This window comes from Aulonocara stuartgranti, assembly GCF_965226115.1.
Source record: "Aulonocara stuartgranti genome assembly, chromosome: 18".
NCBI classification, from domain to species: Eukaryota; Metazoa; Chordata; class Actinopteri; order Cichliformes; family Cichlidae; genus Aulonocara; species Aulonocara stuartgranti.
This window is the reverse complement of record NC_138954.1, coordinates 10,101,329-10,128,214: the sequence shown is the minus strand read 5'-3', so window position 1 is coordinate 10,128,214 and position 26,886 is coordinate 10,101,329. Positions and strand designations below refer to the sequence as shown.

The 26,886-nt window shown below is 39.9% G+C and overlaps 1 protein-coding gene across 2 annotated transcripts in view; it reads right to left on the bottom strand.

Moving 5' to 3' along the window:
• The window catches only part of st6galnac3 (ST6 (alpha-N-acetyl-neuraminyl-2,3-beta-galactosyl-1,3)-N-acetylgalactosaminide alpha-2,6-sialyltransferase 3), a 113,372-nt gene that overhangs the window by 50,535 nt on the left and 35,951 nt on the right, over positions 1-26,886 (bottom strand). Inside the window, exons 2-3 of one of the 2 annotated variants that reach the window (XM_082514834.1) lie at positions 20,696-20,875; positions 8,732-9,141 (exon numbers count right to left, since the gene is read on the bottom strand). In XM_082514834.1, the coding sequence (XP_082370960.1) occupies positions 8,732-9,141; positions 20,696-20,875 (590 nt within the window). Of the gene's footprint in view, positions 1-8,731; positions 9,142-10,611; positions 10,703-20,695; positions 20,876-26,886 lie in introns of those variants that run through there. The other variant, XM_082514835.1, reaches the window with a different exon arrangement.

Sequence of the window (26,886 nt, the reverse complement as noted above, 5' to 3'; positions counted from 1 at the left end):
CGTGATTGGAGATTTTACCATTAGTGTCCTTCCTTTTCTTATAGTAGCAGGAGCTGGAGCCAGATCGGACTCTCAAAGACTCTAATTTCATGATTGGGGATTACTTTAACATTTTAATTGGAGTACACAAAAATAAATGAGCTATAACTAAATGACACCTGTGTTCTCTTGAAATTAATGGTCACCTTTGGAGTTTTTGACCATGGGCCATGAGTTAGACTAATGTTTTGATTAGAAGGTACCTAAACAGTTTCTATCCCCTGCACTAATATGCGGACTAATGACCAGCACAAGCTGAGACAAACATTTCTGCCAAGTGCACCTGCAAATACAAATGAATACCAGCCCCTTACTTCTAGAGTAAAGCCTGCACAGAGATAACAGGTAATTTTTAATCTTTTACCTTGCATGATTTATTGCAAGAGGAGAGAAATAAGAACTGCATTAAAGTAATCAGTGAAATTATAATTAAAGCTTATTTATGAAGTTTTTTTTTAACCTCTGGTAATGTTTAATAAGCAGATCCATGTAATGAATATTGCGCTCTGATTGTTTGCCTGATGAAGACCCAGCAGAGTCAAAATGTTGCTTCTTGTCAGTCAGATGAAATTTATAAGAAACCTGTAATTTTCTACTTTTTATTGAGTTGGCCTTAATATGTATACGCCATCTCGTTTTGCTGATTTTAATCTTGTGTTCCTCCGTGAACAAAAACACAATTCCATTTTTCTTACAAAGAAAATCAAATCAGGTCAGTTTGGAAGTGGTTTATGAAAGGATATGGATCTCCAGGCATCGGCAGGGGTTTGTCAGTCGTCACATGCAGCCTCTTCAAATCTTCATGACAGAAAGCTCAGGAAGGAACAGATCTCAAATGTTGCCTTTTCTCTAAGGCTACGTTCACACTGCAGGCGAAAGCGCAGACGAAAGCGCATCAAATCCGATTTTTTTTTACCCTATGCGACCCATATCCGATCAGTGTGAACGGCATAAATCCGATATTTTCAAATCCGATCTGGGTCACTTTCGTATGTGGTACTGAATCCGATACATATCCGATGTTTCAGAAAGCGACTGCTGTGTGAATGGTCAAGTCGCATTAAATCCGTCTTTTACGTCACTGACACAACAGACGCCAATTATCAGCGCCCGAGAAGACATCGCGAACGCTTCCTGGCCATCCGGTGAAACTGCTGGGAAGACAACGTTGGAGAAACGTTAACATTTTATTTGTACTGCATAACCTGCAGATTCTGACAGAAATCTGCAACTATCCTTTGAAGCACCGCTCCTCTAAGACAGCAATAAGGATAATTATTAGGTTATCTACATTATTATGTAAATAACTAAATAACTTAAAGCAAAAATTGGGAAACATGAAGTCCGAAGTCTTTATATTAAGGGCCATCAGTCAAACAATATCGTTTGCTCTGGGTCTAAACCGAGCGCGCTGTGTGTGACGTCTTCTTTTGCGCATGCGGGCCGCTTTGAGCGTTCACACTAGAGCGCGTTTGCTGTCGCATTTTATTTGTAGTGTGAACAAGCAGACAAAAAAATCGGATTTGATCAAAAAATCGGAATTGAGCATTAAGACCTGCAGTGTGAATGTAGCCTAAGTCCCAAATAGTACTTATTTGCAAGATCTTGCATGAACACAGCCTGTCTATTAAGATTTTCTTCCCTGGAGCCACCTTTTCTGGATAGCATTCCTAAGTTGCTGTAAAAACTATCTGAATATCGATTTTCTGAAAGTTACCGAGGCACGGCTCATCTACTATGACAACAAAAGGATGTAGAATTTGTTATGCTATAATCCTGCTGCATCAAAACTTAGCTGCAACTCTATCGACTATCAACTCTATGCAACTCTGAGATTCAGTAACATCAGCATCACTGACTCACTGCAGTATGACCGTTATTTCTTATTTTCAAATCTTATTAAGACGGAAATAAAATTGCCTGTATTCACTTGCCTTTTTTTAAAAAAATCCCACTCTGGACTGATGATAAGTAGATGACCTACTGTGCTTCAAAATTTTAAAACCGTCTTTCTTCTATAGAGTGGGATGAAAGACTTTTTGTGGGGAAGACTGAACAACAAAAAAATTACAGCAGAGCACACGAACAAAGAGAAGCAGTGAAGTGTACATGCGGGGGTCCCTGATTGGCAGATTAGGAACAGGTGTGGAAGAAACCTCAGGCGAGCCTGATGAGGGAGGGCCAGAAAATTATAAAGGAGAGGAAAACCATCAAAGTAAGAAAGTAAAACTGACAGAAGCACAAGAATCAATCATCACAGAGAAGCTTTATTCAGCTGCTCCCTCACTCAGAAGGGGTCGTCACAGTGGATGGCCCCACATGTTTTATTTAGACGGTTTTTAAGCCCTTCCTGATGCACCCTTCAAGGGATTTGTATTTCGACCCGGTCTCGAGCCAGGGATCTTTTGTTTGTTAGATAAATGTATAACTTGAACGTAAACTCAATAAAACTTCCAAACCATGATTTCCTCTTGTGCTCGTCTGATTGTAAGAGTTGTGGTTTAAGGTTTAGGAGTGTCACAGAAGATTTTCTGATTTCAAAATGTGCTGTGGCAGTCTAAAGTTTGAGAATGGCTGTTTCTACTCTATTCAAAAGCATCTTAACAAGTGTCCTGTGGGTGGTTAACAAGTTTTAAGTCAGCCAACACTGCAGTATTTTTCAAACAGAAAGAACACATATGTGTATTGCAAATTGCTTTAATTATAGTTTGACTGAAAAACAACAATAAAAAACTGTATCTGTAGTCTGTCTCTGAGTAACCTCAAAGTTTTCTTGTACTTTACAAAAAAAACAGTTACAGGTGTGAAAAACGTGCAAATTGCATCAACTGAACTAATCAAATGAAAGCAATTGTTTTGTTTTTTAAAGTAAGTAAAATTATCAAAAGTCAAGTTGTAATGTTGTAGGAAGATTGTAACCAAGGTTTTATATCTATTTCATAGGTTACCGTGGAAAACCTTTCACTGTACGACTTTCCATCACATCTAGTTTGATTTCGTGTGTGTGTGTGTGTCAACAACTTGGAAAAGACTGACAGTTTAAAACAGCACTGCAATGAATTTCTAATTCAAGGAGTTTACATTCTGAATTCTACTTCAAAGAAATTAGGAGTCACATATAGTTCTTACACACACACTGGACATTCTGGACATTGTTTTCACTTCATCACTTAAATCACTTTAAGCATATTTGCACTGCACAAGACATAATGTGGATTGCACAACACTGGTCACTATATTCTTCATTTCCAGTTAATACTTGTACAGCTGCTGTTATTGTGTGTGTGTGTGTGTGTGTGTGTGTGTGTGTGTGTGTATATATATTATATATATATATATATATATATATATATATATATATATATATATATATATATATATATATATATATATATATATATATATATTTCTTCATACATTCTTATATAGTTCTATACTGTGTATTTTGTTGTACAGTTATTTTATTTTCAACTTTAATTTATATATTTTATCTTATTCTTTCCCAGTTAAATTTACCCTTCATTCTAATTTGTGTTGTACAGTTATTTCATTTTTAACCTTAACTTTTTATATTTTATTCCTTCCTAGTTAAATTTACACTTAATTTTTCGTATTTATTTCCTATCTTATTCATAGCCTTTTCCTCTTTTTTTTTTCTTTAGGTCACGAGCAGTTGTCTAAGCATTTCACTGCATATCGTACTGTGTATGACTGTGTACGTGACAAATAAAATAAAATAAAAAATTTGAATTTGAATTAAAAAAGGTCAACAAAACATCCAATGCAGTTCTGAAAAATGTAACAATTACTGGATTATTGATTGTTATTATTTAAGAAAGTTGTTGGTTGCATTTCTGTTGTCACACAAGATCCCCGGTTCGATCTGGGGGTAAAACACAAATTTCCTTTGGGTATGATTCAGGAAGGGCATCGGGGTAAAAACCACCAAATTAAACATGCAGAGCTACCTGCTGTGGGGACTTCTTCTGAATGAAGGAGCAGTCAACAGTAGCTGTTGTCTTCATACAGACAGCTCAACCTTCTGACACCTAAGGTCGAGTTCCTGCACACTCACCAGATGCTGGTTTGACAAGCTCGAGCACAACAATTCAGAAAGACATCTTGGGATTTCACTATGTCAAGGCTGATGAGCATTAACTATAATTTTTATAGTGACTTTAAATTGTACTGGCAGCCAACACAGGCCAACACTGCTGTAATGTGCTCCATTATCTTTCTACTTGTTAGAAAAAAATAGCTGCAGCATTTTTAACCATTGAAGACATTATATAAAACTGATAATGTGTTACTTTTTTTTTTTTTTAAGTCAGATTAGCATTTTAAAAAGCTGAAATGTGTCTGATCTTTAAGATGTTTCACAGCTAAAACAAATACAGTTGTGACTGTACATATTTAAATCAGGTCTATAAAGCAGTCACTCACAAATGGCAGTAGAGCTGCCAAGTAAGACGTCTTCTTGCCATCAGGAGGAGCTTGGCCTTCAAAGATGGCTGTGGCCCATGCTGCTCCCAGCGATCAAACCACCAAGCCACCTGGGTGCAGTGCACCACCCACTCTGCCACCTGAGCCAAGTCTGCAGCATTAGGCAATAAAGACTCACAGGAAGAAAGAACATTGCTCACACTATCATAAACAGAAGGGTGGTGACACACTTGTGAAAACTCACACATTCGTTTCACAATCTACTTCCGCACACATTTGAACAGAAACACACGGTGGTGCCATGAAGGAGCAGCTGGCCGGGAAGCAGAGACCCAGGTCACGCAGGCCTAGGTGGCAGTGCTATAAAGTGACAGTGTGATTAAAGTCCTGTGTCGTCGTCAGGCCCGTTATCTACTGCCGCTAACAGGCCAGTGCCGATACGCTCCGACAGCCGGCGACTGCAGCTCAGGAGGTGTTGCTGATAACACCCAGCCTCAGCTCGTGCAACTTCCAGCCGCAGTGCGCAATTATGAATCATATGTTTAAGTGGCTGTCAAATACATTCACGTGCAGGACTGTTCATTATCATGGCTCCAGATAGAAGCTGGATTGGCCATTTCCTGTTTATCGCTTTTAGATTATCATCATTACCTCTTAGTTCTCAGAAGAGGATGGATGAGGAGAGAGACACGGAGGACACTAATGGTCTTGACTTGATTTGAACCCAAGACGTCATCATGCCATTAGACTTGAGACAAACAGATACTTTTCTGTGAGAAGATTTTTAAATGTATTAATATGTACTCACTTGTCTTTTGTGTCAATAATTGGATTAAAATGAAGCTCTCTCAGAATGTTCCACATCTCAGCACATCCTAAAAGAACAAATTTGTTTATTTTTTCCCCCCAAACATTTATATTTGTTCGCTCTCTGATGCATTGCTGCTTCACCACAATCCATTTGTACTCTCTTTCAAGCTGTGAGCAGCTCTTTGAATTTTCTTTGAGGAACACGTTCTGCGACAATAGACAATCGACTCTATCCTCAATCCAGTCCACATGTCAACGTGTACGGCATGGATACTAGAAAAGCTGAATCTTCCAGTGTGACACCTCACTACAGAAAAATTCATTTTTATTTTTCTTTCTAAAGTTTAACTGAATATTTACTCAGTAACATAAGGGGTTGATAATGATTTGCCACCTGGTGAGTTATTGTTAGACTGACAACTGATTTTGACTTCTGCAGTGAATCTTGGCCGCCGTGAGTGGTCGCCATCATTACCATCATTAATGCTTCTGCATGGTTTTTTTATGTGTTAATTACCTTGTGCTCATGTCACAGTGTTTTATACCAGCCACTATGTCTTTGTACTTTCCATCACAATCATTCTAATAGTTTCAGCAATCTCCCCCTTAGGACTTTGCTGACATCTGTGAGTCCTTATGTTGAGGCTATGGCTTTTATATCGAGGCAATCCTCTGACTGATGCATTCAAAAACTGTGGCAAAAAATAACACTAAATTCATAGGAGGAATCCACAGTACACAATCTCAATCACAATAGGTGTGGGCTGCATTGAGAAAATGTGTCACATTTCCATGGATGTGCTAGTCAGGTCCAAAAATGCAGCCAACAGAGTGCCTGCAGTCACCTGATCCACAACAATGCATCCAGGTTGCTGCTGTCTGAAGGCTGAATTATTTTGCTGAAAAAATAGCCCTAATCTAGGAGTGATTCGTCTTTTCTGAAGCGTAAAACATTTGGTGTCCTGGACGTTGTGAGCCCGGAGGCTGTAGTGTATACCATGAGATTTTAAAAGCTTAGCTTAAAGGTGTGCTACACATGAATAGTGCTAATAAAAGCTTTACTGTTGTAGAATGACAAGTAGATGGTTTAAGGACTTGAGTCTGTTTAACAAACAAGGGAAACGACTTTGCAGCATGCTGAAGAAGAAGAGGAGCCTCAGTTAGCATATATCTGCGAGGCTCAGATACAGAAACAACATTAAAGAGGGTCTATACGTCCTAACTTAACTATAACAGAGAAACAGTATACACTTAGTAAATAAGGGGGCCCAACAACTTTAGAAGATTTTGAATTTCTCATCTACACTTCGCATATAAACAGAGTCTGCTCAGCTTTAGCACATCGTTGGTTTCCTAATATCTTCTTATGTTTATCAAAAGAAAGACCTAAACAAAGACAAAAGCAGGAGCACAACCAGCAAAAAGTGAGTGTTAATAAAGCCAATAAGGAAAGACTACAGTCTGACTGCAGTCCAGATAAATACAGAGTCCAATGTACAAACACATCAGAAAATGCATGGAACAACAAACAGACAAACTGATAGAGGGAGAGACAGGATTAGGAAGGCAGAGAGATGATGGATGAAACTAATGAGGGCGGGGCACAAAAGACAAACAGGGAAGATAAGCATCAAAGACGCGGGAAAAAACTAAACTAAAGAACGTGGCGCATTATGCCAGGCGCTGTCTCACACTGTGATCCTGGTCGTGACGTAGTCTGCACCTCCTTTTGACCTGCTCCTGACTTAAATCAGCTTAATTGAGGTGGTCTTCACTGTAGCTCCATTTAGATTATCATAACCGCTTTTCTAATTACCCCACAGTTTAATTTCCTCTGTCCAGAGATGACTGAGCTTCCTGACAGGCTGAGAGACAGTTACACGGTTGGCTGGCTAATCAGTCAGCGCTGACGCCTCTCTCCCCTTGATCAAGTAAGCAAGTCGAAGCTGGGACGGCACGTCTCCTAGGCTGCTTGCGGCAATCTGGATAATTAGAGTTGTGTTCGATCAGTGTTCCATCTTTGCCAAGCTGATGATTATCCCCGCATGCAGAAAGCAGTGACAGTAAACCAGCAAACACAGACACGCACAAATTACAAGGTAACGGCAGACAAGCTGCTGTGGTATTTTAAGAGTTATAATATTGCTGTAGACATTAATAAATGTAGTTTGCATGGATAAGGGAAGGAAAGGACCATGTTTTTTAATAGATATTTCATGTCTGAGTGAAATAAAGAATTTCAGAGCAGTGCCTTAGTGTATTATTTCAACATAACGGCAATTATCCCCTTCACTACCTGTGATTACATTAAAATACTGAAATAAGTGCAGCAAAGTTTGAGGCAAGCACAAAAAGAATGATCGAAAAACATACAGACGAACCTCTCAGTGCTCATCACGTTTTCATTTGACGGGGTTCTTGTTACAGATTGAGTTTGGTCTGTGATACCAATCAGCAACGACTGAAGTGCTGCATCTCACCCAGGAGCATTATGTTGCGTAATGAGATTCTTCTCCCCGAACATCCCTCCCTAATCCCACGCTTCTATCTGTGCTTTGTGGGCCTTCGCAACAGCTGAGCCAAGATGAACATGGATGCTCTACATGAAATTCAGTGTTAACCCTGCCATCATGAATAACGGTGAGACAATGGAGCCGAAATGGAATGGATGCTACGCCCATTACCAAACACGTTAATCCTCTTAAGAAGTTAAGGCAGGTCTTGATGACATGTGGGCAAGGCAGAGGTATAAAGCGCTGCAGAAATGAGCAGAGACTAATCTGAGAAATTAGGTTCATCCTAAACAAAAGCAGGCCTCGAGCTTTGATCCCATTTTCATTAACCTGCAATTCTCTCTGGGGAATTGACAGGGAAAAAAAATAACCAGGTGAGCCTCTCTTTAAGTTGCGGTTTGCAGTTTTAACACAGGTTGTAGTAAAATATCCCTAAAAACTTTAACTGATCTGCAACTTAAATCAATTCACTGCTTTTCAGAATGTGCCAAGACGCTGTCGGAGAAGTTGTGAGACCAGCTGTGTCTGGGGGTGCTTAGAAAGACTGCCAGAATCATGCTACCTCATTAACCAGATTTCTCCCAGACCAGCATTTGGCTGATGCCTATAACCCAGGCACAGCACACTTCTAAGGCGCTGTGTAAGAGCTCATTTTTCAAAAAATGGCCCCCAGTGCCATGCAGAGCCTCTTTAGAGGCAAACTCACTTTGATGAAGCCTCGTGAGAGGGAAGATTTGAGACGAGAAAAGCACAGAGCAATGAACAGACCATCAGTACTGATAAGATCAATATTATAGCAACAAACAGAGGGGTAGATGTCAAAGTGCTGAGCAGCAAATCTGTCAGAGTGAAAAAGTGGAGGTCTGCTGTGGAATTCAGTGATGCTGTGCCAAAAACAAAAACAGGGCAACTGCAGTTTGACTCACCTGTCTCTTCCAGTCTCCTTCTTAAAGACCATGTCGCAGTGGTTCATCCTGTCCTCTGTGGTGACAAAGATGCGGGCATGAGGGTAGTTTTCCGACGCCTGCCGCAGCATGTTGTACACAATGCCTTTCCCGTCTTTCCTCATGTTCCGGAGCGGCCCCCACACAACGTAGACCGTGTCGTTGGCCTGGCCGAAGAAGTACTGGGGCTTCTGCAGCAGCAGGGGAACGCTGGTATGAGAGACGACCCTCAGAGTCGTGTGTCGGCCCACATCGTTCTCAAACCCCCGTGTGGGTGCGTTGTTCATCCGCCAGATGCAGGGAGACCGATCTATCTGCGGGCCGGCACCCTGGCCCAACATCTGACCAGAGCTGGACACGATGCTGCACAGTTCGCAGTTCAGCTTCAAGGGCTGGAGGAGAGGAAGCAAGTCCATTAGAACTTTAAGGGCACTTGCAGAGCACCTGTCAAGGCTACTTAGTTTTTGCTTCCAAATTTAGACTTCCAGCCTCTCCTATCACACATTTTCATAGCAAGGACCAAAGACCAAAATGAATCAACAATGATTATGGCTAATGAAGGTAACAGACAAATAAGAAGCACCTGTGATCTATATCTTACGTATTTTCAAAGGGCATGCAGCTGAATTAGTGCATTTCAACTACTAAAAACAGCACAGTCCATAAGATCATTGTGAAACAACACATACGCTGTCCATGGTCCTGAAATGAATCCAGTTCAGTTTATCTAATATTTCACTGTTTATTAGAGTGTAATAAAACTTTATTGAGGAAAAATGTGTTTTTAAAATGTATTAACATAAATAATTTGATCAGAACAAAAACAAACAGCACCATAAAACTACCAAACCAATTCAAAACATCAAAATAAAATATGGGCTGCTATTAAGACTTTGTATTCCTGACATCCATCCAAGGCCTGATTATTTTCAGGATAGGGTTCAAAGTCAATGCCGCCATCTTGTCATTTTCTTCATTCTTCAGTCATTTGGCTTTGAACCCCACTGTGCACGCTGTGAAATTTGTGCCGCAGAAGCCACGTTTAAAAGAACCCAACACCAAAAATTGAATTTTGTTGCCACTGCTATTATCACTGGCGTGGCTCCTTTAGGTTTGAGGTTCCAGGTTCATTTACCTTGTGCAAATCTTAGGTTAAGAATCAATTTTAACGGTAACATAGGAAAGCCTGAACATTTTTAACTTCCAAAGAAGTTAAAGAAAGTTTGTTTAGGCCTGCATTGTTGTCTGATTTGTGTGAGTTAAATAATCTAAGAACGCTCAGCAACTTTCATCAGTTTCTATCAGTGCAAGTTCAGCAGGACTGTGGAACAGTTCATAAAATAAAGCCACAAGAAAGCAAGATAATTAGAACAGCCAGCAAGCAGAAAGGAAATTTATCACAGTGCGAAATACTGCAGCGCTTTATCACCGGCTTCTATTGCTGGAGAACAAGGTCTTTACATGCACCATCACCAGGAAGACACGAATACATGAAAACCGACAGGGAAATATATTAAATACACTGAAATTATCAAGGCAAAACAAAATAATGTCCTCCTACAGAATCTTAATGATGTTAGAAAACTCTATGATCGCTGTCTTACTGATAAATATTCTGCTGAAACGAACTCCTGAAAACACATTAAACAGCAGTTTTTTTAAAGATTAAAAGCACATTAAAAACCTTAAACACATGAAATGAGGAGACTTTTATATTCAGTCTTTAAATTGTGCAAACTGGCCACTTTATAAGGTACACCTTGCTAGTACTGTGTTGGACCCCTCTTTTTCCCTGATGAACCGTTGACACAAGCAGGATGGATCCATGTTTTCATGCTGTTTACACCAAATTCTGACCTTACCATTAAGCTATTGCAGCAGAAACGAGTGGTTCCTTGAATTACTGCTGCCTTCCTATCCCTGTAGATCAGGGCCTCAAGGCCTCAAGGGCTGGTGTCCTGCAGGTTTTAGATCTCACCCTGGGTCAACACACCTGAATCAAATGATTAGTTCATTATTAGCCCTCTGGAGAACTTCAAGACATGTTGAGGAGGTCATTTAGCCATTTAAATCAGCTGCGTTGGATCAAGGACACATCTAAAACCTGCAGGCCTGAAGTTTCCCACCCCTGCAGTAGATCATCAGTTTCTGAACTACTCAGATCAGCCCATCTGGCGTCAACAACCTTGCCATGTTCAAATTCATTGTGCCTAATAAAAGGACCCACGAGTGTACATTCCCTTTCATTAAATTAAATGAGTTTTAAATACTGAATAAGTGGTTTCCTTCAAAATTATAATGCATTTGACGCAGTTTCGTCTTGTTTTGTTAGAGTTGTGATATATTTTATATGTGTTCAGTAATATTATTAAAGTGATGTTTTGGCAAGGGACTTTAAACAAAATGCATTTGGTGATTATTCATAAAAAAATATTAATCAGGGTTTTACGGGCCTCTATAATTTTCTTTTATTCCCCAAGACTGATGTCACACTGCCCAGAACTAACATAGATTAAGTTAATTGAATATGGGACCTCAGAGGTTACAGCTGCGAGGATGACAGAGAAGCAAGCAAGCTGTGTCATTTATCTTACTGTTACTGTATATATATATTTTTTATATATCTTATTATATGTTACAGGAGCAAGGGGATTTGTAATGAATCTTCAGTAAGAGCCCTTAGCTACGCTTTGCCAACCGAGGAAAAAAGCCCTCACTGAATCCAAAATGGGAGATTTACCTAATTGAAGCTAATATGCTTGGTTTGTTTTGATGAGATTAAACTTACTTAAGTAAATGAATGCGCGGCAAAGTTGGGAAAAGAAAACGCACTGTGTCACGACTAAACCCTGTTCATCATTTGCTTAATGGAGAATAACTGTAATGTCACTGGTCTGAATGCAAATTGCATTTTTGCTGCACTTTTAATGCACTCTGGTTTCGAACGCAAAACTCTTTGGCATTTGATCAACAAGCACAAGAGTTTTAGAGTGCAAGCACAAGACAATCCACTAAAAACTGTTACAGCTCCTGGCTTATCAGCACTCACAACACGCTTACCACACAAGATCGGTTGCTGCAAAAGGGAACTACACAAAACTACCATTGGTTTTCTTTTGTATCTGACATGTTTCTTTCATACATAACTCCAGCTGACGCTGCTGGTATTGCCTTGTCTTTCATGTATGGATTCAATCACGGGTTAAGAAAGGATTTCTGGACCCAGTCTCCATTTACTGGGTGGTTGAGATACACATCACCGCAGCCTTGAGCCGTCAGCAGCTCGTCCATCATCACCCCTCAGCCTAGCCCATAACTCCATCATGCCTTTTAGCACACACAGATTGGCTGGGCTCTGTGGGGAGCACTGACTGGCTAACTGTATGTGAAACATATGAGTTTGTCACTGGAAACCTACCAACAAGGAGCCCCTGAGCAAGGCATTTCACCATACTTCTGCTGCAGAGTAGCTGCTTAGTGACAAATAAACAAAAATTGAGGTTTTGGTTTTTAAAAGGCATGTGAGCAGTTTACAGTCACACAAATAAAACCAGCAGTGAACATTATTGTTTCTAATCTCATTTACATGCATTACAGAAGAGTGGAAACCTCATCTAATAACTACAAACCCCGTTGGAACACTTTTTATTCAGTATGCACTGGAATCTGGCTCCCAATAAATCTGAGTTTTACGTCCTATAAATCAATAAAAATGTTACGGCCTCCTCCTCTTCCTCTCCTCGCTTTGATTCATGTTTCAGTTCCATGTTCACGACGGCGCTGTTTCAGTGTGGCCTGCAGTAATCGCAAACAGAGTGCACTTTTATAATCCGAGTAATTCCGGCACTCTGATAAGTACGAAATCGACTCACCAAAGCTTTAGATTTTTAATGCATGAGCGTGTTAAAAATAAAGTGGGTTATTTAAAAAGCAGGCTTAATGCCGGGGACACAACCATCATTAAATTATAGCACTGGGGTGTGAACTTAACCTTGGCTTGTTCATTAAAATGCTCTGAACACGATTAATTAATAAGAAATAATTATTACATTAACTTGCCAAATATTTCATTGTATGTCTCTGGGACTTCGAAGTCTTTCTGCTTAAAAAATTAGCTTCAGCTGTCTCCATGGGGGAAAGTGGTTCATTTCAAATGCTTCTCTTGGGGTGTTTACATTAAAATAAAGGAGAAAAGTACAGTTCACATTTGAAACCCCTTCTCAGAAACAAATGATTAAGAGGTACATTAACGAAACATGAAAATATCCCCACGTTTAGTTCTGCACGAGCTATTTATGAGTTCTTTTAATAATAACCACAGGTCGTCCAGTGGGAGGCAACCTTTTTTGAAACTTTGATTACTTAGATTCCTTGTAGTGATTTAGTTTTTTATTTGTTCAATTAATCTTGAGTAGCTTACAGTTTGTTTTATATAATGCAAGTATAGGACCAGGTAAAGTTCTGTGGATGTTTTGTTTGATTGTTTTACTGCTTTTATTCTTTTGTTTTGTTTTTATACATAACTGATGATGTAGTGCTAATTACCCAACATTTTACTTTTAGCATGTTAACCGAGTGAAACGGCAAAAGGGAGGTGGTGACCATAATAACTATAATAGCTTTTAGCATAGTATTCTCACTGTGAGCATGCAGTCCCTGTGTTTGTCGACTAATTGTGCTTTGAAACCTCAAGTCTGACCTTTGGCTGTTGCCATCTTGGGATTCTGGAGCTAGAAGAGGCATGCAAAGGGTAGAGTGTCTAGGAGATTACTCACGGGCATGGTTTTCAAATACATGGCCTCCACTTACTAAAGCATACCCAGTTTTATCATTTCATGGCTCACTCACACTACAGTGAAAGCAGGACCACAAACTCCTTGTGACAAAGGAAATTGGGTGGTCTTCCAGTGATTCAATTATATTTTTTCACATTCAATAACTGGTTGGAAGGAGTTGTGGTCACCAGCTAGTTGCCCAGAGTTTAAGCATGCCACACTCTTACCCCTTTTAATCAAGAGGCGACTGCACAGGTCACCCAGAGGGAGGCAACCTGTCTCCAATCAAAGACTTAACTATTTATAATAAATCACAGGCAGACTGGCAAAGGTTTCCAAACAGCAAATGTGCCAACACATTTGCTATCGGTCTATGCACAATTCGCCTGTGACATGTCTCTTTGCTTAAGGGGACTTGACTTAACTAGTTTCCAACTTGTTGCATTCTGGTTATATTCCTCTCTAACAGTAAGGCTGCCAAGTACCTGTCATTTTGCAGTCAAATCGTCATCCTGCACCAACTACATTACTATTTGTTGAGGAATTTCTGAATTTCTGCTTTAGATCTATGAGAGTCTGGTTGAATTCTGCATGTAAGTAGTTAATGTGAATTTCTGTGTACACAGATGGATAATAGATTTGCAATTTTAACCAATTCATCACAGTTAATTGCTGTGTTATCACAAACTGATAGCAGACTGCCTCCATCATATTGCTGTTTTATGGCCGTCTCAACAAAACAAAGGCACCCTGAAGACAGCAGCTGACAGCGAGTGATTACACACCAAGTCGCTGTCTATAAAGCAACTGTTTCAAGGGCAACAAAACACAACTTTGTTGCACATGGTTACAATAATTCTGATCATGCTCCAACACTGTTTTCAAAAAGTGCGACTGTGACATTATCCGACATGGAAACATATGAATCCTTGGATTTAATGCTTGAGAACATGAAAGAAAAACAAAGTGTCCCAAGGTCATAAACAAGTAAGCAATGGGGTGATTGTTTTTTCCCCACAAACTACCACAATCACACATCTTTCTCCAACCAGAGGAGTCGCCCCCTGCTGGATATTAGAAAAAATGTTGCTTGAAACCTGCATTGTCTTTTTACTTCAACACAGCTACAAGCACAACCTTGAGCTGCTAGCATGGCAGTGGACTTGCGTGCTGTAGTATTTTAAGCTTTAAACTTTTAGACCAGGAGTCACCAAACATCCCTCACTAGATTAAAGGCTTTGTTATACATGTTTAATTAATCCTATTAATCCTTGTCTAAACAACAAATGGTGCTAAATGAATGTTTACAGCACCATTACGCTGCTTCCCCTACCTATAGTGCTTTCTGGGTTGGGTAACTTACAAATTACTTTCAAATTAGAGGCTCAATATTTCTAAGTAGCAGCAGCTAACTTACACTCACTGGCCACTTTGTGAGGGTAACCTGTTCAACCGCTCAGTAGCATAAATATCTAATCAGCCGATCACATGGCAGCAACTTAATATATTTAGGCATGTAAACTAGGCCAAGGCAACCCACTGAAATTCAAAGTGAGTATTAGAATGGAAAAGAAAGGTGATTTAAATAACGTGGCACGGTTGTTGTAAGACTGGCTGATCTGAGTGATTCAGAAACTGCTGATCCAATGGGATTTTCCTGCACAACCATCTTTGGGGTTTACAGAGGGTTTACAAAAAAAACGAAATAGAAAATATCCAGCAGTTCTGTGGGTGAAAACGTCACCAGTTATGCAGAAGAGCATCTGGGAATGTACAACATATCAAACCTTGAAGCAGATTTGCTATAGAAGGTAAAGCTCAAATCATCTTAAACTGGCTCCTTGAACATGACAATGAGTTTGCTGTGCTCAAATGACCTCCACAGTCACCAGATGTAGTGAAACGGGAGCGTCCCATCACGCATGTGTGGTCAACATATCTACAGCTGTGTGATACTATCATGTCAATATGGACCAAAATCTCTCAGAAATGTTTCCAACACCTTGTTGAATTTATGCTACAATGAACTAAAGAAGTTCTGACTGCAAAAGGTTTGATCCAGTTGCAAAGTGATTGAAGAGTGTAAATGTCTTTTTGACATCTTATCTGACATTTAATCACAAATCCTATTTCATAACAAGGTAAACCTGGATACTACAAATAAATACAAAAAACATTTTATCATTATAAACTAATAAAAATAAGAAAAAAAGGCATTTTAACCAGATGTTTCCCAGACATTCTAATCTAAACACCAACACTAACTCTGAAACACATAATTCTTCACTAACACAGGTTTAATTGTTTGGCATTATTTGAGCAATCAAAGCACAATCAAAGCAGATGGTTTTGGATGTTATGTAACAGATGTTTATGAAGACAAGTTTTAATTGGTGCAAGCAATTTTATTTTATCTCTTGTCTGCAAGGAGCTGATAACAACTTAGAGAGGACTTACATACAATAATGCATATTTTATTAGCCGGTGCAACACGGGCCACAAACAAGAAGCTTTCTCATTAACGTCCATTAATATCCACAAAGTGCTCCAAAACTCAGACCACTTTCGAAACACACACAGTGGAAAACGTTGTGAGAAAGGCCTGCATTTAAAATGCTCACGTCCAAATGAAAATATAGAGTTTCTCCCTCGCTCTGTGATGGACCAGACACATGGATGTAAAGTGCCACAAGAAAAATGTTTTCTATTTCTCCCGAAAGCAGCGCAGGAACAATTTATCACAGCTGAAGACAGACTCAATCAAATGAATAAAATAAGGCAGGCCATACCCCTGCTACCGGGTTATGCATTATACATGTTTGCGAGAGGTTTATAACACTTCAAATGACACCTCACTGGGGATCATGTGAGATTGCCTTACTGTCCAGGTGAAATGCTACAGCTTCTAAAGGTGCTGCTGTGTACTTAACAGAGGCTGACAGCTCACACAGCAGGCCTTCATTCCCGACTTCATCACTTATGACACCTGGCGCGGGAGTATCGCCTTGACCAGACCTCCACAATTTCATCCATCCTTTGTCAGAAATTTCATAAGAGTGCAGAGCACTTTTGACACTCATTCTCAGGCCAATCACTGCCTTCCTGATTAGATATAGAGAACTCACTGGTGGGGGAATTTGAGCCAAAAGAGGCCTAATTCTGTAGAAGCTGCCAGTCTTTTTTACGATGATTTACATAAATCTCCATGGGGAGAGGGCAGTGATTTAAGCAGTCTTGTCTGGAGGCAGAAGGAGGTGCAGACGTAGAGACTGGTGTAAAGTGTGATTGCCTCTGGGCCCATGTTGTGTGGATGAAACTCTCCAGAGGCAGAGGATGGCGCTCTGCATTAATCTGCAAGTATCATCCTGCTGAATATAAGACATCCACTTCACATGAATTGACTTCGAATTCTCATTTTCACCCGGAAATGTTACACACATTCATGCTTAGTAAAATGTACATTTTTTAAAACATTTTTTCACCATGACTACTCAATATCCAATAGCATAAGCACAATGGGCTGTGTTTAAACAGGCTGCCTTCCCAAACAATAAACACAGCTTGGTTTTTACATTTTGATGTGGTGGGAATTAAAAGGCTTTGATATTTCAATTTCCATAAATTGTGCAGGGAATATACAGCACAAAGCTGTTTGAAGGCAGAGGAATGGGATCACGGACACGGGTGTTTCGGATTAAAAATAAATAACACTCACAAGGGACATTAAAACGAGCATTTTCAGATCCATCACAGAGAATCTGATATAATAAATTAAGAAAACTCTTAAGGGGGTGCTCTATTTTGAATAGACTACACCTTCATTGTGAAGGTGAATGCTTATAGAATATAAATGTACTGCAGGAGAAAGGGTTACTCAAGTATGAAGTATTATTATATTACAAATGTGTTGCATTATCAAATGTTTACAAAAAAACATAGTGGGGAAAATAAGTATTTGATGCCCTGCTGAATTTGCAAGTGTGATTGCTTACTAAGAAATTAAAAGTCACTAATTTTATGGTTGTTTCATTTTAATAGAGAGAGACAGAAACAGATTATATATTTGATTGCCTACAATCCCTGATTCCTGCACACACAGATGAGAGATTACAATCAGTCAGTTACTCCTGATCTCATCTTGTTTCATGTATAAAGCACACCTGACCACAGAATCAGTTTGTTTCATTCCAGTTCTTCCACCAGCATAGAGAAGACCAAAGAACTGTAAAGGTTAGAATAATTATTCAAAAAAGGAAGAAATATAAAAGAAACATCAGTTGCCCTCAGTCTAACACCATGTACCTCCATCCCTCAGCCAGAAGCTTCAAGTTGGGTCATAGATGGGTCTTCCAGTATGACAAATGACCCAAAACATACCGCTAAGGCAACAAAGGAGTGGCTAATGAAGAAGCACATCAAGGTCATGGAGTAGCATAGCCACTCTCCAAACCTCAATTCTACAGAAAATCAGTGGAGTTGGCTGAAGCTATGAGTTGGCAAGTGACAGCCAAGAAACCTAAAGGCTCTAAAGTGTTTCTGTAAAGAGGAGTGGGCCAAAAACTCCTGAGATCTGTTCAAATCTGATGACCAACTGCAAGAAATGAAATGAAAATTAAACTGCCATAAAAATTAGAGACACGTACACTTCTTAAGTGAGCAAATTCAGCTGGCATTTAGCTAATTATTTCCCCTAATGTATATCTATGTAAAATGTGAGATGCCTTTATCATAAGCAGCAGAAACATTTTCCTCTAAAATAAAATATATGTAAGAATATGTGAAAGATACTTTATTAATATTAGGAAGATTAAAGCCAAATATTGAAGAATTACACCTGCACCTCTGTCATTAATTTAAAAACATCTTTTAATCTGCTTATGCTCTCTTAATCTTCTTAGTTTGCCTTGATAGCTGAAATGACTTTTTTACCTTCGGTTTTGTTTGTTAGTTTTACTGAAATCCTGAATTCTGTTATTTACTGGGAACTAGAGCAGGGAGATATGACCAAAAATATTTATCATGATATACATTTGAAAATTTGCGATAACGATGATATAATTGACACTAGACAAAACACTTTACAACTCCACAACTTTATTAGTGCAAAAAACAAAAACCATCAATGTATTTTCACTTAAACAAGCAGCTGTTTTTTATGTGCATTAAAGTTATATAAAAATTTAACAGTGCAAATGCAAATTCCTTGCTGACCAAAAGGCATTTCCGGTGGAAATTGGCCGACATATCCTCAGCATAACCATGTATAATATCCACAAAACTTAAAGAGAGGTTATACACACACAATACGGTAATATTATGTTGAAGCACAGTATGTATCACTCCGCGAGGCTCCTGCCTACGATAGCCGTAATGCTCCGACAATCCATCAAGCGATGCGGGTTCGTAGCTTAGCAAAGTCTGACGGGTGAAAGCTAAACCAGTTCCACACCACTGAAGTTGCAGCATTTTTACAAACCAGTTCTGGTTCATCCGTTTCATTCAACGATCTGCTTTCGCCCTTCTCATTCTCCGTCGCCGCCATACTTTTTCCGCCATGTGAGTATGAAAACAAAGGCACTGCGTTTAACCCATATTCTATCGCGATATTTCATTTTCTTATCTTTGCCCAATATTATACCGGTATTACCATGAACTGTATGATATGGCCCAGCCCTACTGGGAACTTCTTGGCTCTTTATCACATTTGAAGTTAACCCTTTGGCTTTTATTATGGTTTAAAAGTGTGTGTGTTTATGTGTGGGGTGTGGCCAATTTGATTGGCAAGGGGGCAGACACAAGTTGCTGGAGCCAATCACGTCAATCCAAGGCTTCACCTCTGCTAACTGAGGCCACTGAACTCCACTGTGTTGCAGTACTGGTGGTTTTTGAGGGCATTTAATGAAACTGACTGACACAATATTAAATCCCGCTGTGTGGTACAACAGTCTGCACTGATCAGTATTTTATCAGTTTGTTACTTAGCTTAATTAGTAAAATAATTCCCAACTCAAAGAGCTGGAAAGAAGTTCACACCCCAAAATCAGTGCTGCAGCACGCTGGATTGTTTTCACACATTTTGATGTGACGGTTGCTATAACATGAGGCTGAGCTAGCTAGACATAAAGAAATAAATATATTGGGGACTGTAGTTAGATAAAAGATAAATTAAAAAATAATAATAATTAAAAAGGGCAGCACGGTGGCACGGTGGTTAGCACTGTTGCCGCACAGCAAGAAGGCCCTGAGTTCAATTCCACCATCAGGCCGGGGTCTTTCTGTGTGGAGTTTGCATGTTCTCCCCGTGTTTGCGTGGGTTCTCTCCGGGTACTCCGGCTTCCTCCCAAAGTCCAAAGACATGCAGCTTGTGGGGATAGGTTAATTGGACAATCCAAATTGTCACTAGGTGTGAATGTGCGAATGAATGTGAGTGCGAATGGTTGTTTGTCCCTGTGTGTTGGCCCTGCGACAGACTGGCGACCTGTCCAGGGTGTACCCTGCCTCTCGCCCTATGACAGCTGGGATAGGCTCCAGCGCCCCCCGCGACCCTGAAAAGGATAAGCGGAAGCAAATGGATGGATGGATGGATGGATGGATGGATAATAATTAAAAAGACATAAAAAAGAAGTTTGAGTTCTTTAAGAAATGACGTCTTTGCCACCACAGTTGTTGTTGCAAGAGGGATCATTTTGTTCCAGAGAGTTTGAATCCTGGCGGGTCTATTGTTAATCTTCAGTGATTAAAAAATAAAATGATAAAAGATATATTTTACTTGAATCAAAATCTTTTGTTGTTTATTTTGCCTAAAGACAATCGAGTTCATTTCCCTTACTTTGACTTGATACATTTAGCTTAGTTTGCTGCACCTCGCCTGCAGATGCACCTGACCCTCAAAGTTTGAAATCCACTGAATTAGCATTTTTTTAAATTTCATATAGAAATCATCAGCATCTATTATCAGCATATGTTGATAATTTAACATTCATCGCATTTACATACAGTTTCGAAAACAATTGACAGTCTTCTGATTTTTTTTATGCGAATAATATGAAAAAACACATGAGAATAGAAGTGCAAATGTTATCTAGCATCTACAAATAAATGAACACTTAGTGAGATGTAACAGCTTAACCTATGTGTGTCTTCCCTGTAGTTCCAGGTGTTTGTTCCTCACCTCCTGTTTAGGAATGCTGACGTATCCCAGGTGGGGCTTGTAAGGCTTGTATGGCTGCTTGGAGAACAACGTCTCGCCAAATACAGGCTGAAAGAGGAAGGAGGGCTTCTCAGAATAGTTCACCACCACCACAAAGAGCGACACTGCCACAATCAGACTGGTCGCGATCAGGGACTTCCTCTGTGGAGGGAGAGAAAGCACATTCATGAGAAGCCTGACCAGTGCACAGAATAAAACCTGAATATATGTTAGAGCAAATCTAAATGTGGCCTTTCAGTATTTTCTGTGGTTTAACAGCTTGGGCTGAATGATAAGCAGAGAAGAAGATTTGCAGTTTCATCGTAAAACTGTAACTGTGAAAGTCAACTATTTGTTTTGAAAATAAAATAGCATGATAAAAACATATTTACACTAAAAAGATAATTGTGTGTTAGATTCCAGATGCCAACAGTGCACACAGTTGTGCATGAAACTTAGTGGGGAAAACAACACTTTAACATTTAATAACACTGAGCTCAAAGGAAAAGATCAGTGAAAACAAGTTCAGCCAACAGTGGCACGATTCTTTCAGCAAACTCAATACATGTTGACGCTGCAAACCCCTAAACTAGATTTAATCTTATTCTTCAAAGATTTCAAAACAGAAAGTTAAAGCTTTAAGTTGATTATTTTACTTAACAAGACATCACAAGACATACAAACACAAATATATTGAGTACATTAGAATACAACATGATATACACTTAACAAGACATCACAAGACATACAAACACAAATATATTGAGTACATTAGAATACAACATGATATACACAAATTTCTCTAACTGTAATTTTGTGTGGTGATTTATTTTCACTCCTGATAATCTCACAAGGTCAGGCTCTGCTGTTTGTTTGTTAGTTACTGAGCGTGTGCATTTTGCACAGCTAAATAGGTAAAATTGAAGGTGACAGTCATTTACCAGGATGATTGCTCGTGCACATCACCAGGAATTCATGGCATTTGAGCTTCATTTTTGTTAAATATGATGCCGCATTTTAATGTCCTAATACCACCGCATACAGTTAGGTTCACGGATATTTAGCACTATGACCCAGCTTTTGTTATTTTGCCTTCGTATATGACAAAATGTAGCTTAAATGATAAAAAATTTAAAGTATTGCATCAACTGTTTTAGGAAATTCTCCATTTTTCATAGGCTGACATGATTTTAAATATGAGTGTTCACATCACCAAATACTGTTTCCTTCTTTGATATGCTCTGTTACACCCTTACTGCAGCCGCCTTCAGTTGGCGCTTGTTTGTGCAACTCTCTGCCTTCAGTTTTTTTGTATTTGATAACTAAAAAAACATGCTCCGCTAGGTTGAAATCATGTGACTGACTTAACCATTAAAAAAAATGTCCCATTTCTTTACCTTCAGAAACTCTGGGGTTGCTTTTGCAGTATGTTTGGGGTCATTATCCATTCGCACTGTACAGGACTGTCCGATCAGTTTTGCAGCATTTGGCTGACTCTGAGCAGAGAGTGGGTCCTGTACACTTCAGAATTCATCCTGCGGCTTCTATCAGCAGTCACATCAGTAATAAACACCAGTGGCCCAGTTCCACTGGCAGCCATGCATGCTCTTGCAATAACAATGCTTTCACCATGTTTGACAGATTTGTTGTGTTTCTTGGACCATGAGCTCTTCTTCACTCACCCTCCTTTCACTCTAGTTGCTTATACATATACACCATTTTGCATGTCATATTCTAACTCTAACCTGTGTGTTATTTGTCCCGTCTCTCTCCCCTCATACCCCACCGGTCACAACATAGCTGCACCTCCCTGAGCTTGGTTCTCCCGAAGGTCTCATCCTGTTAAAAGGGAATTTTTTGTCCCACTTTTGCCAATAGCTTGCTTGCAGGGGGTCATCTGATGGGACTTCTGTCTATTTTTGTAGGGTCTTTAACTTACTATATAAAGTGCCTTAATGCAATGCTAATTAAATTGCATCAAAGTCCTCTTCTTGGTTATATCTATGCAAAGAGGGATTTTTTAAATAATTGGATGCTCTTTTAGATGTTTTGTGGCAAACTTGGCCTTCTTGTTCTTGTTCACACCTTTGTAGTTTCTCTATGTTCATGTCGATTTTAACAATGGTACATCTAATTCATTGAGAGTGTTCTTGACTTGGTTAGACGTTGTGAGGACGCACTAATTTTGTTAAACCTCTTGAATTAAAAGTGAAAGCCTGCAGATTAATGACATCTTGGTTGTCTGCTTAAAATGCAATTTTTAGTGTATACAAGAGGTAAATTGTGTTACTGTTCAGAACTTTATTTATGGGCCTAATTGTATTACATTAGGTTGGAGAAGGAAGACAACCTTGTGCATGAGGCTTATTCAGTCACAAGAACCTCTGTAATGGATTTTTTGACTATTTTGGGGAAATCTGAATGGGTCAGTCAGTGTTTTGAGTTCAAGGCAAGACTAGCTGCTTGTTGAATGTCCAATGACTCACTGAGTTGTCCTATTTGTGTAGAGTACAAAAAAACTCTATACAAGACCGTACCTCCTGTGTGCCCATGTCTTTTCTCCACTATATCAATTTTTTGTCATAATAAATTTATCTAGTTTTATACTCTTCATCTCTCCTGAAAGATTACTTCTGCAAGAAGAAAACCAGGCCCCACTGTATTTTCCACAACAACTCGCTAATAAATAATAGAGAATTGTATTTGCCTGGCTTGTAGTCATAATCATGAAACAGAGTAAACACGACCATCGGTTTTGATCAAAACTCAAAAAATGATTTGTTTTCATGATACTGTAAAAAGAGTTCACCACTGCTAGATACTGATGCATCTGCTAATACAGCTTAACTGTCTGAGTAAAACCTCCTACAGAACAAATGAGGATATAAGTGCATCTTTCTAGGGCCCACGGAGATATGAGCACTCGTTCTGTGAGAGGATGTTTTCAAGTCAGAAACTTTATAAGGGAAGAAAATGAAAGTTAAATTCAATCATTATGTTTTCAATTACAGACTTGTGAGTCACAATATCCTCTTCCTTTCACTTCAAATACATCGAATATGAAAAGATTCCTGTGAAGTCCTCCTCCTTCCTATGTAGTCAATTTGCAGAGATTAACCCTTAATCTCTGCTCACTGACACACGCAATTTCCCTCTTTCTAGTGTGACTGAGCCAACACACCTTGAAAAAGCTGAGCTGGCACAGGCAAAGTCGTAATCAATTCTGTAGGAGCGTCACAGCTCAGCTTGAGGTTACTCGACAGACGTTCGTGGCTCTCAGATGATGATTGTGTTCTACTTTTCATCTGGTTGCACTAATGCACTGACTGTGCATAAATGATATGAGCTTCTTTTCTGTTTCAATATTTTTACTAATGAAGCAACAGCTGGGGCTGCATTAATACAAACGGTGCACAACAGCCCCACGATCATATGGAGGTAAGAGGTATTACGGCCTGGCTGAAAGAGCTGAGTGATGAATAATGGATAAAAGATGGAGGACAAGGAAAGGTCTCACAGACAAGAAGATATTGGCAGGGCAGAGCTGGAGATCAATAGATACAAGAGAGAAAGAATCGGACTGTAGTGAAAGAAATCTGAGGCATGCTACAACAGCTCTCAGCCAGAGGGTGATGATAGACTGCAGCAGAGCCAGAGATGCTTTATTTTTTTTCTCTTTTATTCCAGGAAACTTTAATAATGTGCTGCCAATATAACACACGGCAGCAGGAAAGTCTGGGTTTTTAAGAAGGTGCTGTTTTGCAAATTCTTTGAATTTATCTGATGTTGGGGAGATTGAATGTGGCGCGTGGTAATGGTGAAGCCCCCACCGCCAGCCTGCCTGCACCACCACAAGCTCTGATCTCCAACATTAAACATCCCAAGGGAGACACCGGAGGCTGTGCTCTTCAGAGATGAGATCAAACATTTGGTGTGCGGTGGGAGTGGGGTTGAAAAAGACGGCGACCATTTGCTGCCCTGACAAGCCTATCACACTTTACCAGTTGCATGTTTGTTGCATCATACATCATTTCATGGCATTACAACCATCTTTGATCATAAACAGACTCTCAACTTTGATCTGGCATGAAAACAGCACAAAGGGGACCAATGAGAAATCCCTTTTCCACTCGATCAGTACTTTACAAAATAATATATAACACTTTCCTGAAAGAACAGTCAGTTATATGCCACCCCCCCAAAAAAAGAACAAAAAAGTGGCAGGTCGAGGTTTCTGAAAATGTGCTGTAATAGCCAGTCATCAAGAGTCCATAATGGAGCATGAAACCAATCCTTTATAAAGCAGGAGGGTTCATCATGAGGGGGAAAAAACAACCCTCGGCTCAGTCTGCAGAGCTGCAGCATCCATCTGTTCTCATGAGGACAGAAAATTTCCTTGTCTCCTTCAACCTCAATCTGGCCACAAATCACAGGGGAAATGATGTGTCAAAGACTGGAGGCGATTGGAGGGCTCCATGTGGGCGTTGTGGGGCACTGAACCTCCACTAGCTCGAGCGAAAGACTCACAACTTCTCTCCTCGTTTGCTCATCCATCAGGGTGATCACGAGTCAGCCTGTTGAGGCGTGTGACACAGAAATTGAAAGGCTCAGTATCAAAGGAGGAGTACAGTCGGGGAGTGGGACCATTAACACCATCATAGAGGCAGCAGAACAGCTATAAAGTTTCAACATTAGAGCTTTCGGTCAATGTTAAAACATTTCGCTTGAGCAATATGACTCCATATGCAGCTGCAACGACCTTGTTTGCCATCACGAGATCAGACAATGATGGCCATTAACGGCACAGGCACTTAACGGCTGTAGCCTGGGAACGTTTCATATAATGCGCGCCGTCTGAAGGCTCTGAGTTGTCTATTTTTAAAAGTGCTAAAACCTACTCTTAGGAGATATTGATCTCAGTTCACCGGCAGACTGTGTGGGATCACTGGGCTCTGGTACATGAGAGAGCCATAATTTCCCCCCAGTCCCTCCTGCAGGGAGCCTGTATGAGCAGATTGCACACAGGAAGCTAGCAAAAGGTTATTGATGGCCAGCTTGTCCATTTGTGGCAATGACCAAACTGACTTGTCAGTTGTGCAGAAATTGAGCAATAGCAAGCTATGTGTTGTTATAAAGTACATTCAATCAAATGTCTGTATTTCTGTTTTATGCTATTTATTTTTACATTTTTACAGCTTTAGCTTTAGAGATCACACAAACACATTTTTATTTGCTTATAGTACTTCATCTGTACCTATCAGAAAGCCGTTAAAGAGGCCAAGTCCTCCTACATATCAAACCTGGTTAGCAGTAGTGTCCATAAACCTCAGACTCTGTTTCGTGTTTTAAATTCCATTGTAAATCCTTACACATCCACCAGCCTCACACCTTCTGCCACCCTCTGTAATGACTTTCTAAAGTTCTTTGTAAACAAGATTTCCTCCCTGCAGTCTGTCATTCCATCTTCACCTTCCAATCCCTGTGTTTTGTCTTTGTGCCATTCTGCCTTTAATCAGTTCGAACCAATCTCTCTCTCTCAGCTGCATGAAATAGTCTGCAAGGTTAAGACTACCAACTGTTCCACCGATGCTATCCCCTCTCGGCTTCTGAAGCAGGTTCTGGACTCAGTCGGACCTTTCCTTCTGGTCCTGATCAATGCCTGCCTCAGTTCTGGTTGTTTTCCAACACCCTTCAAGCACGCTGTTGTTCAACCTCTCCTTAAAAAGCCTAATCTAGATCCATCCCTACTCTCTAACTATAGGCCCATTTCCAACCTCCCTTTTCTGTCTAAAGTACTGGAACGAGCCGCCCTCACGCAGCTCCAGCTATTTCTTGACAATAACAATCTCTATGAGAAGTTCCAGTCTGGTTTTAGAGCTCGGCATAGCACAGAAACCGCCCTTCTGAGAGTTTTTAATGATTTGCTTTTAACTGTTGACTCTGGTTGTGCTGCTGTCTTAGTAACCCTGGACCTGACAGCAGCCTTCGACACTGTTGATCACAACATACTGCTATCCCGCCTTCAACATTGTGTCGGTTTAAAGGGCACTGTCTTAAAGTTTTTCCAGTCCTATTTGAATAATAGGAGTTTTTCTGTTCACCTTGGTGAACTGTCATCTCCCAGAGCTCCTTTAACCTGTGGCGTACCTCAGGGGTCCATACTAGGCCCCCTG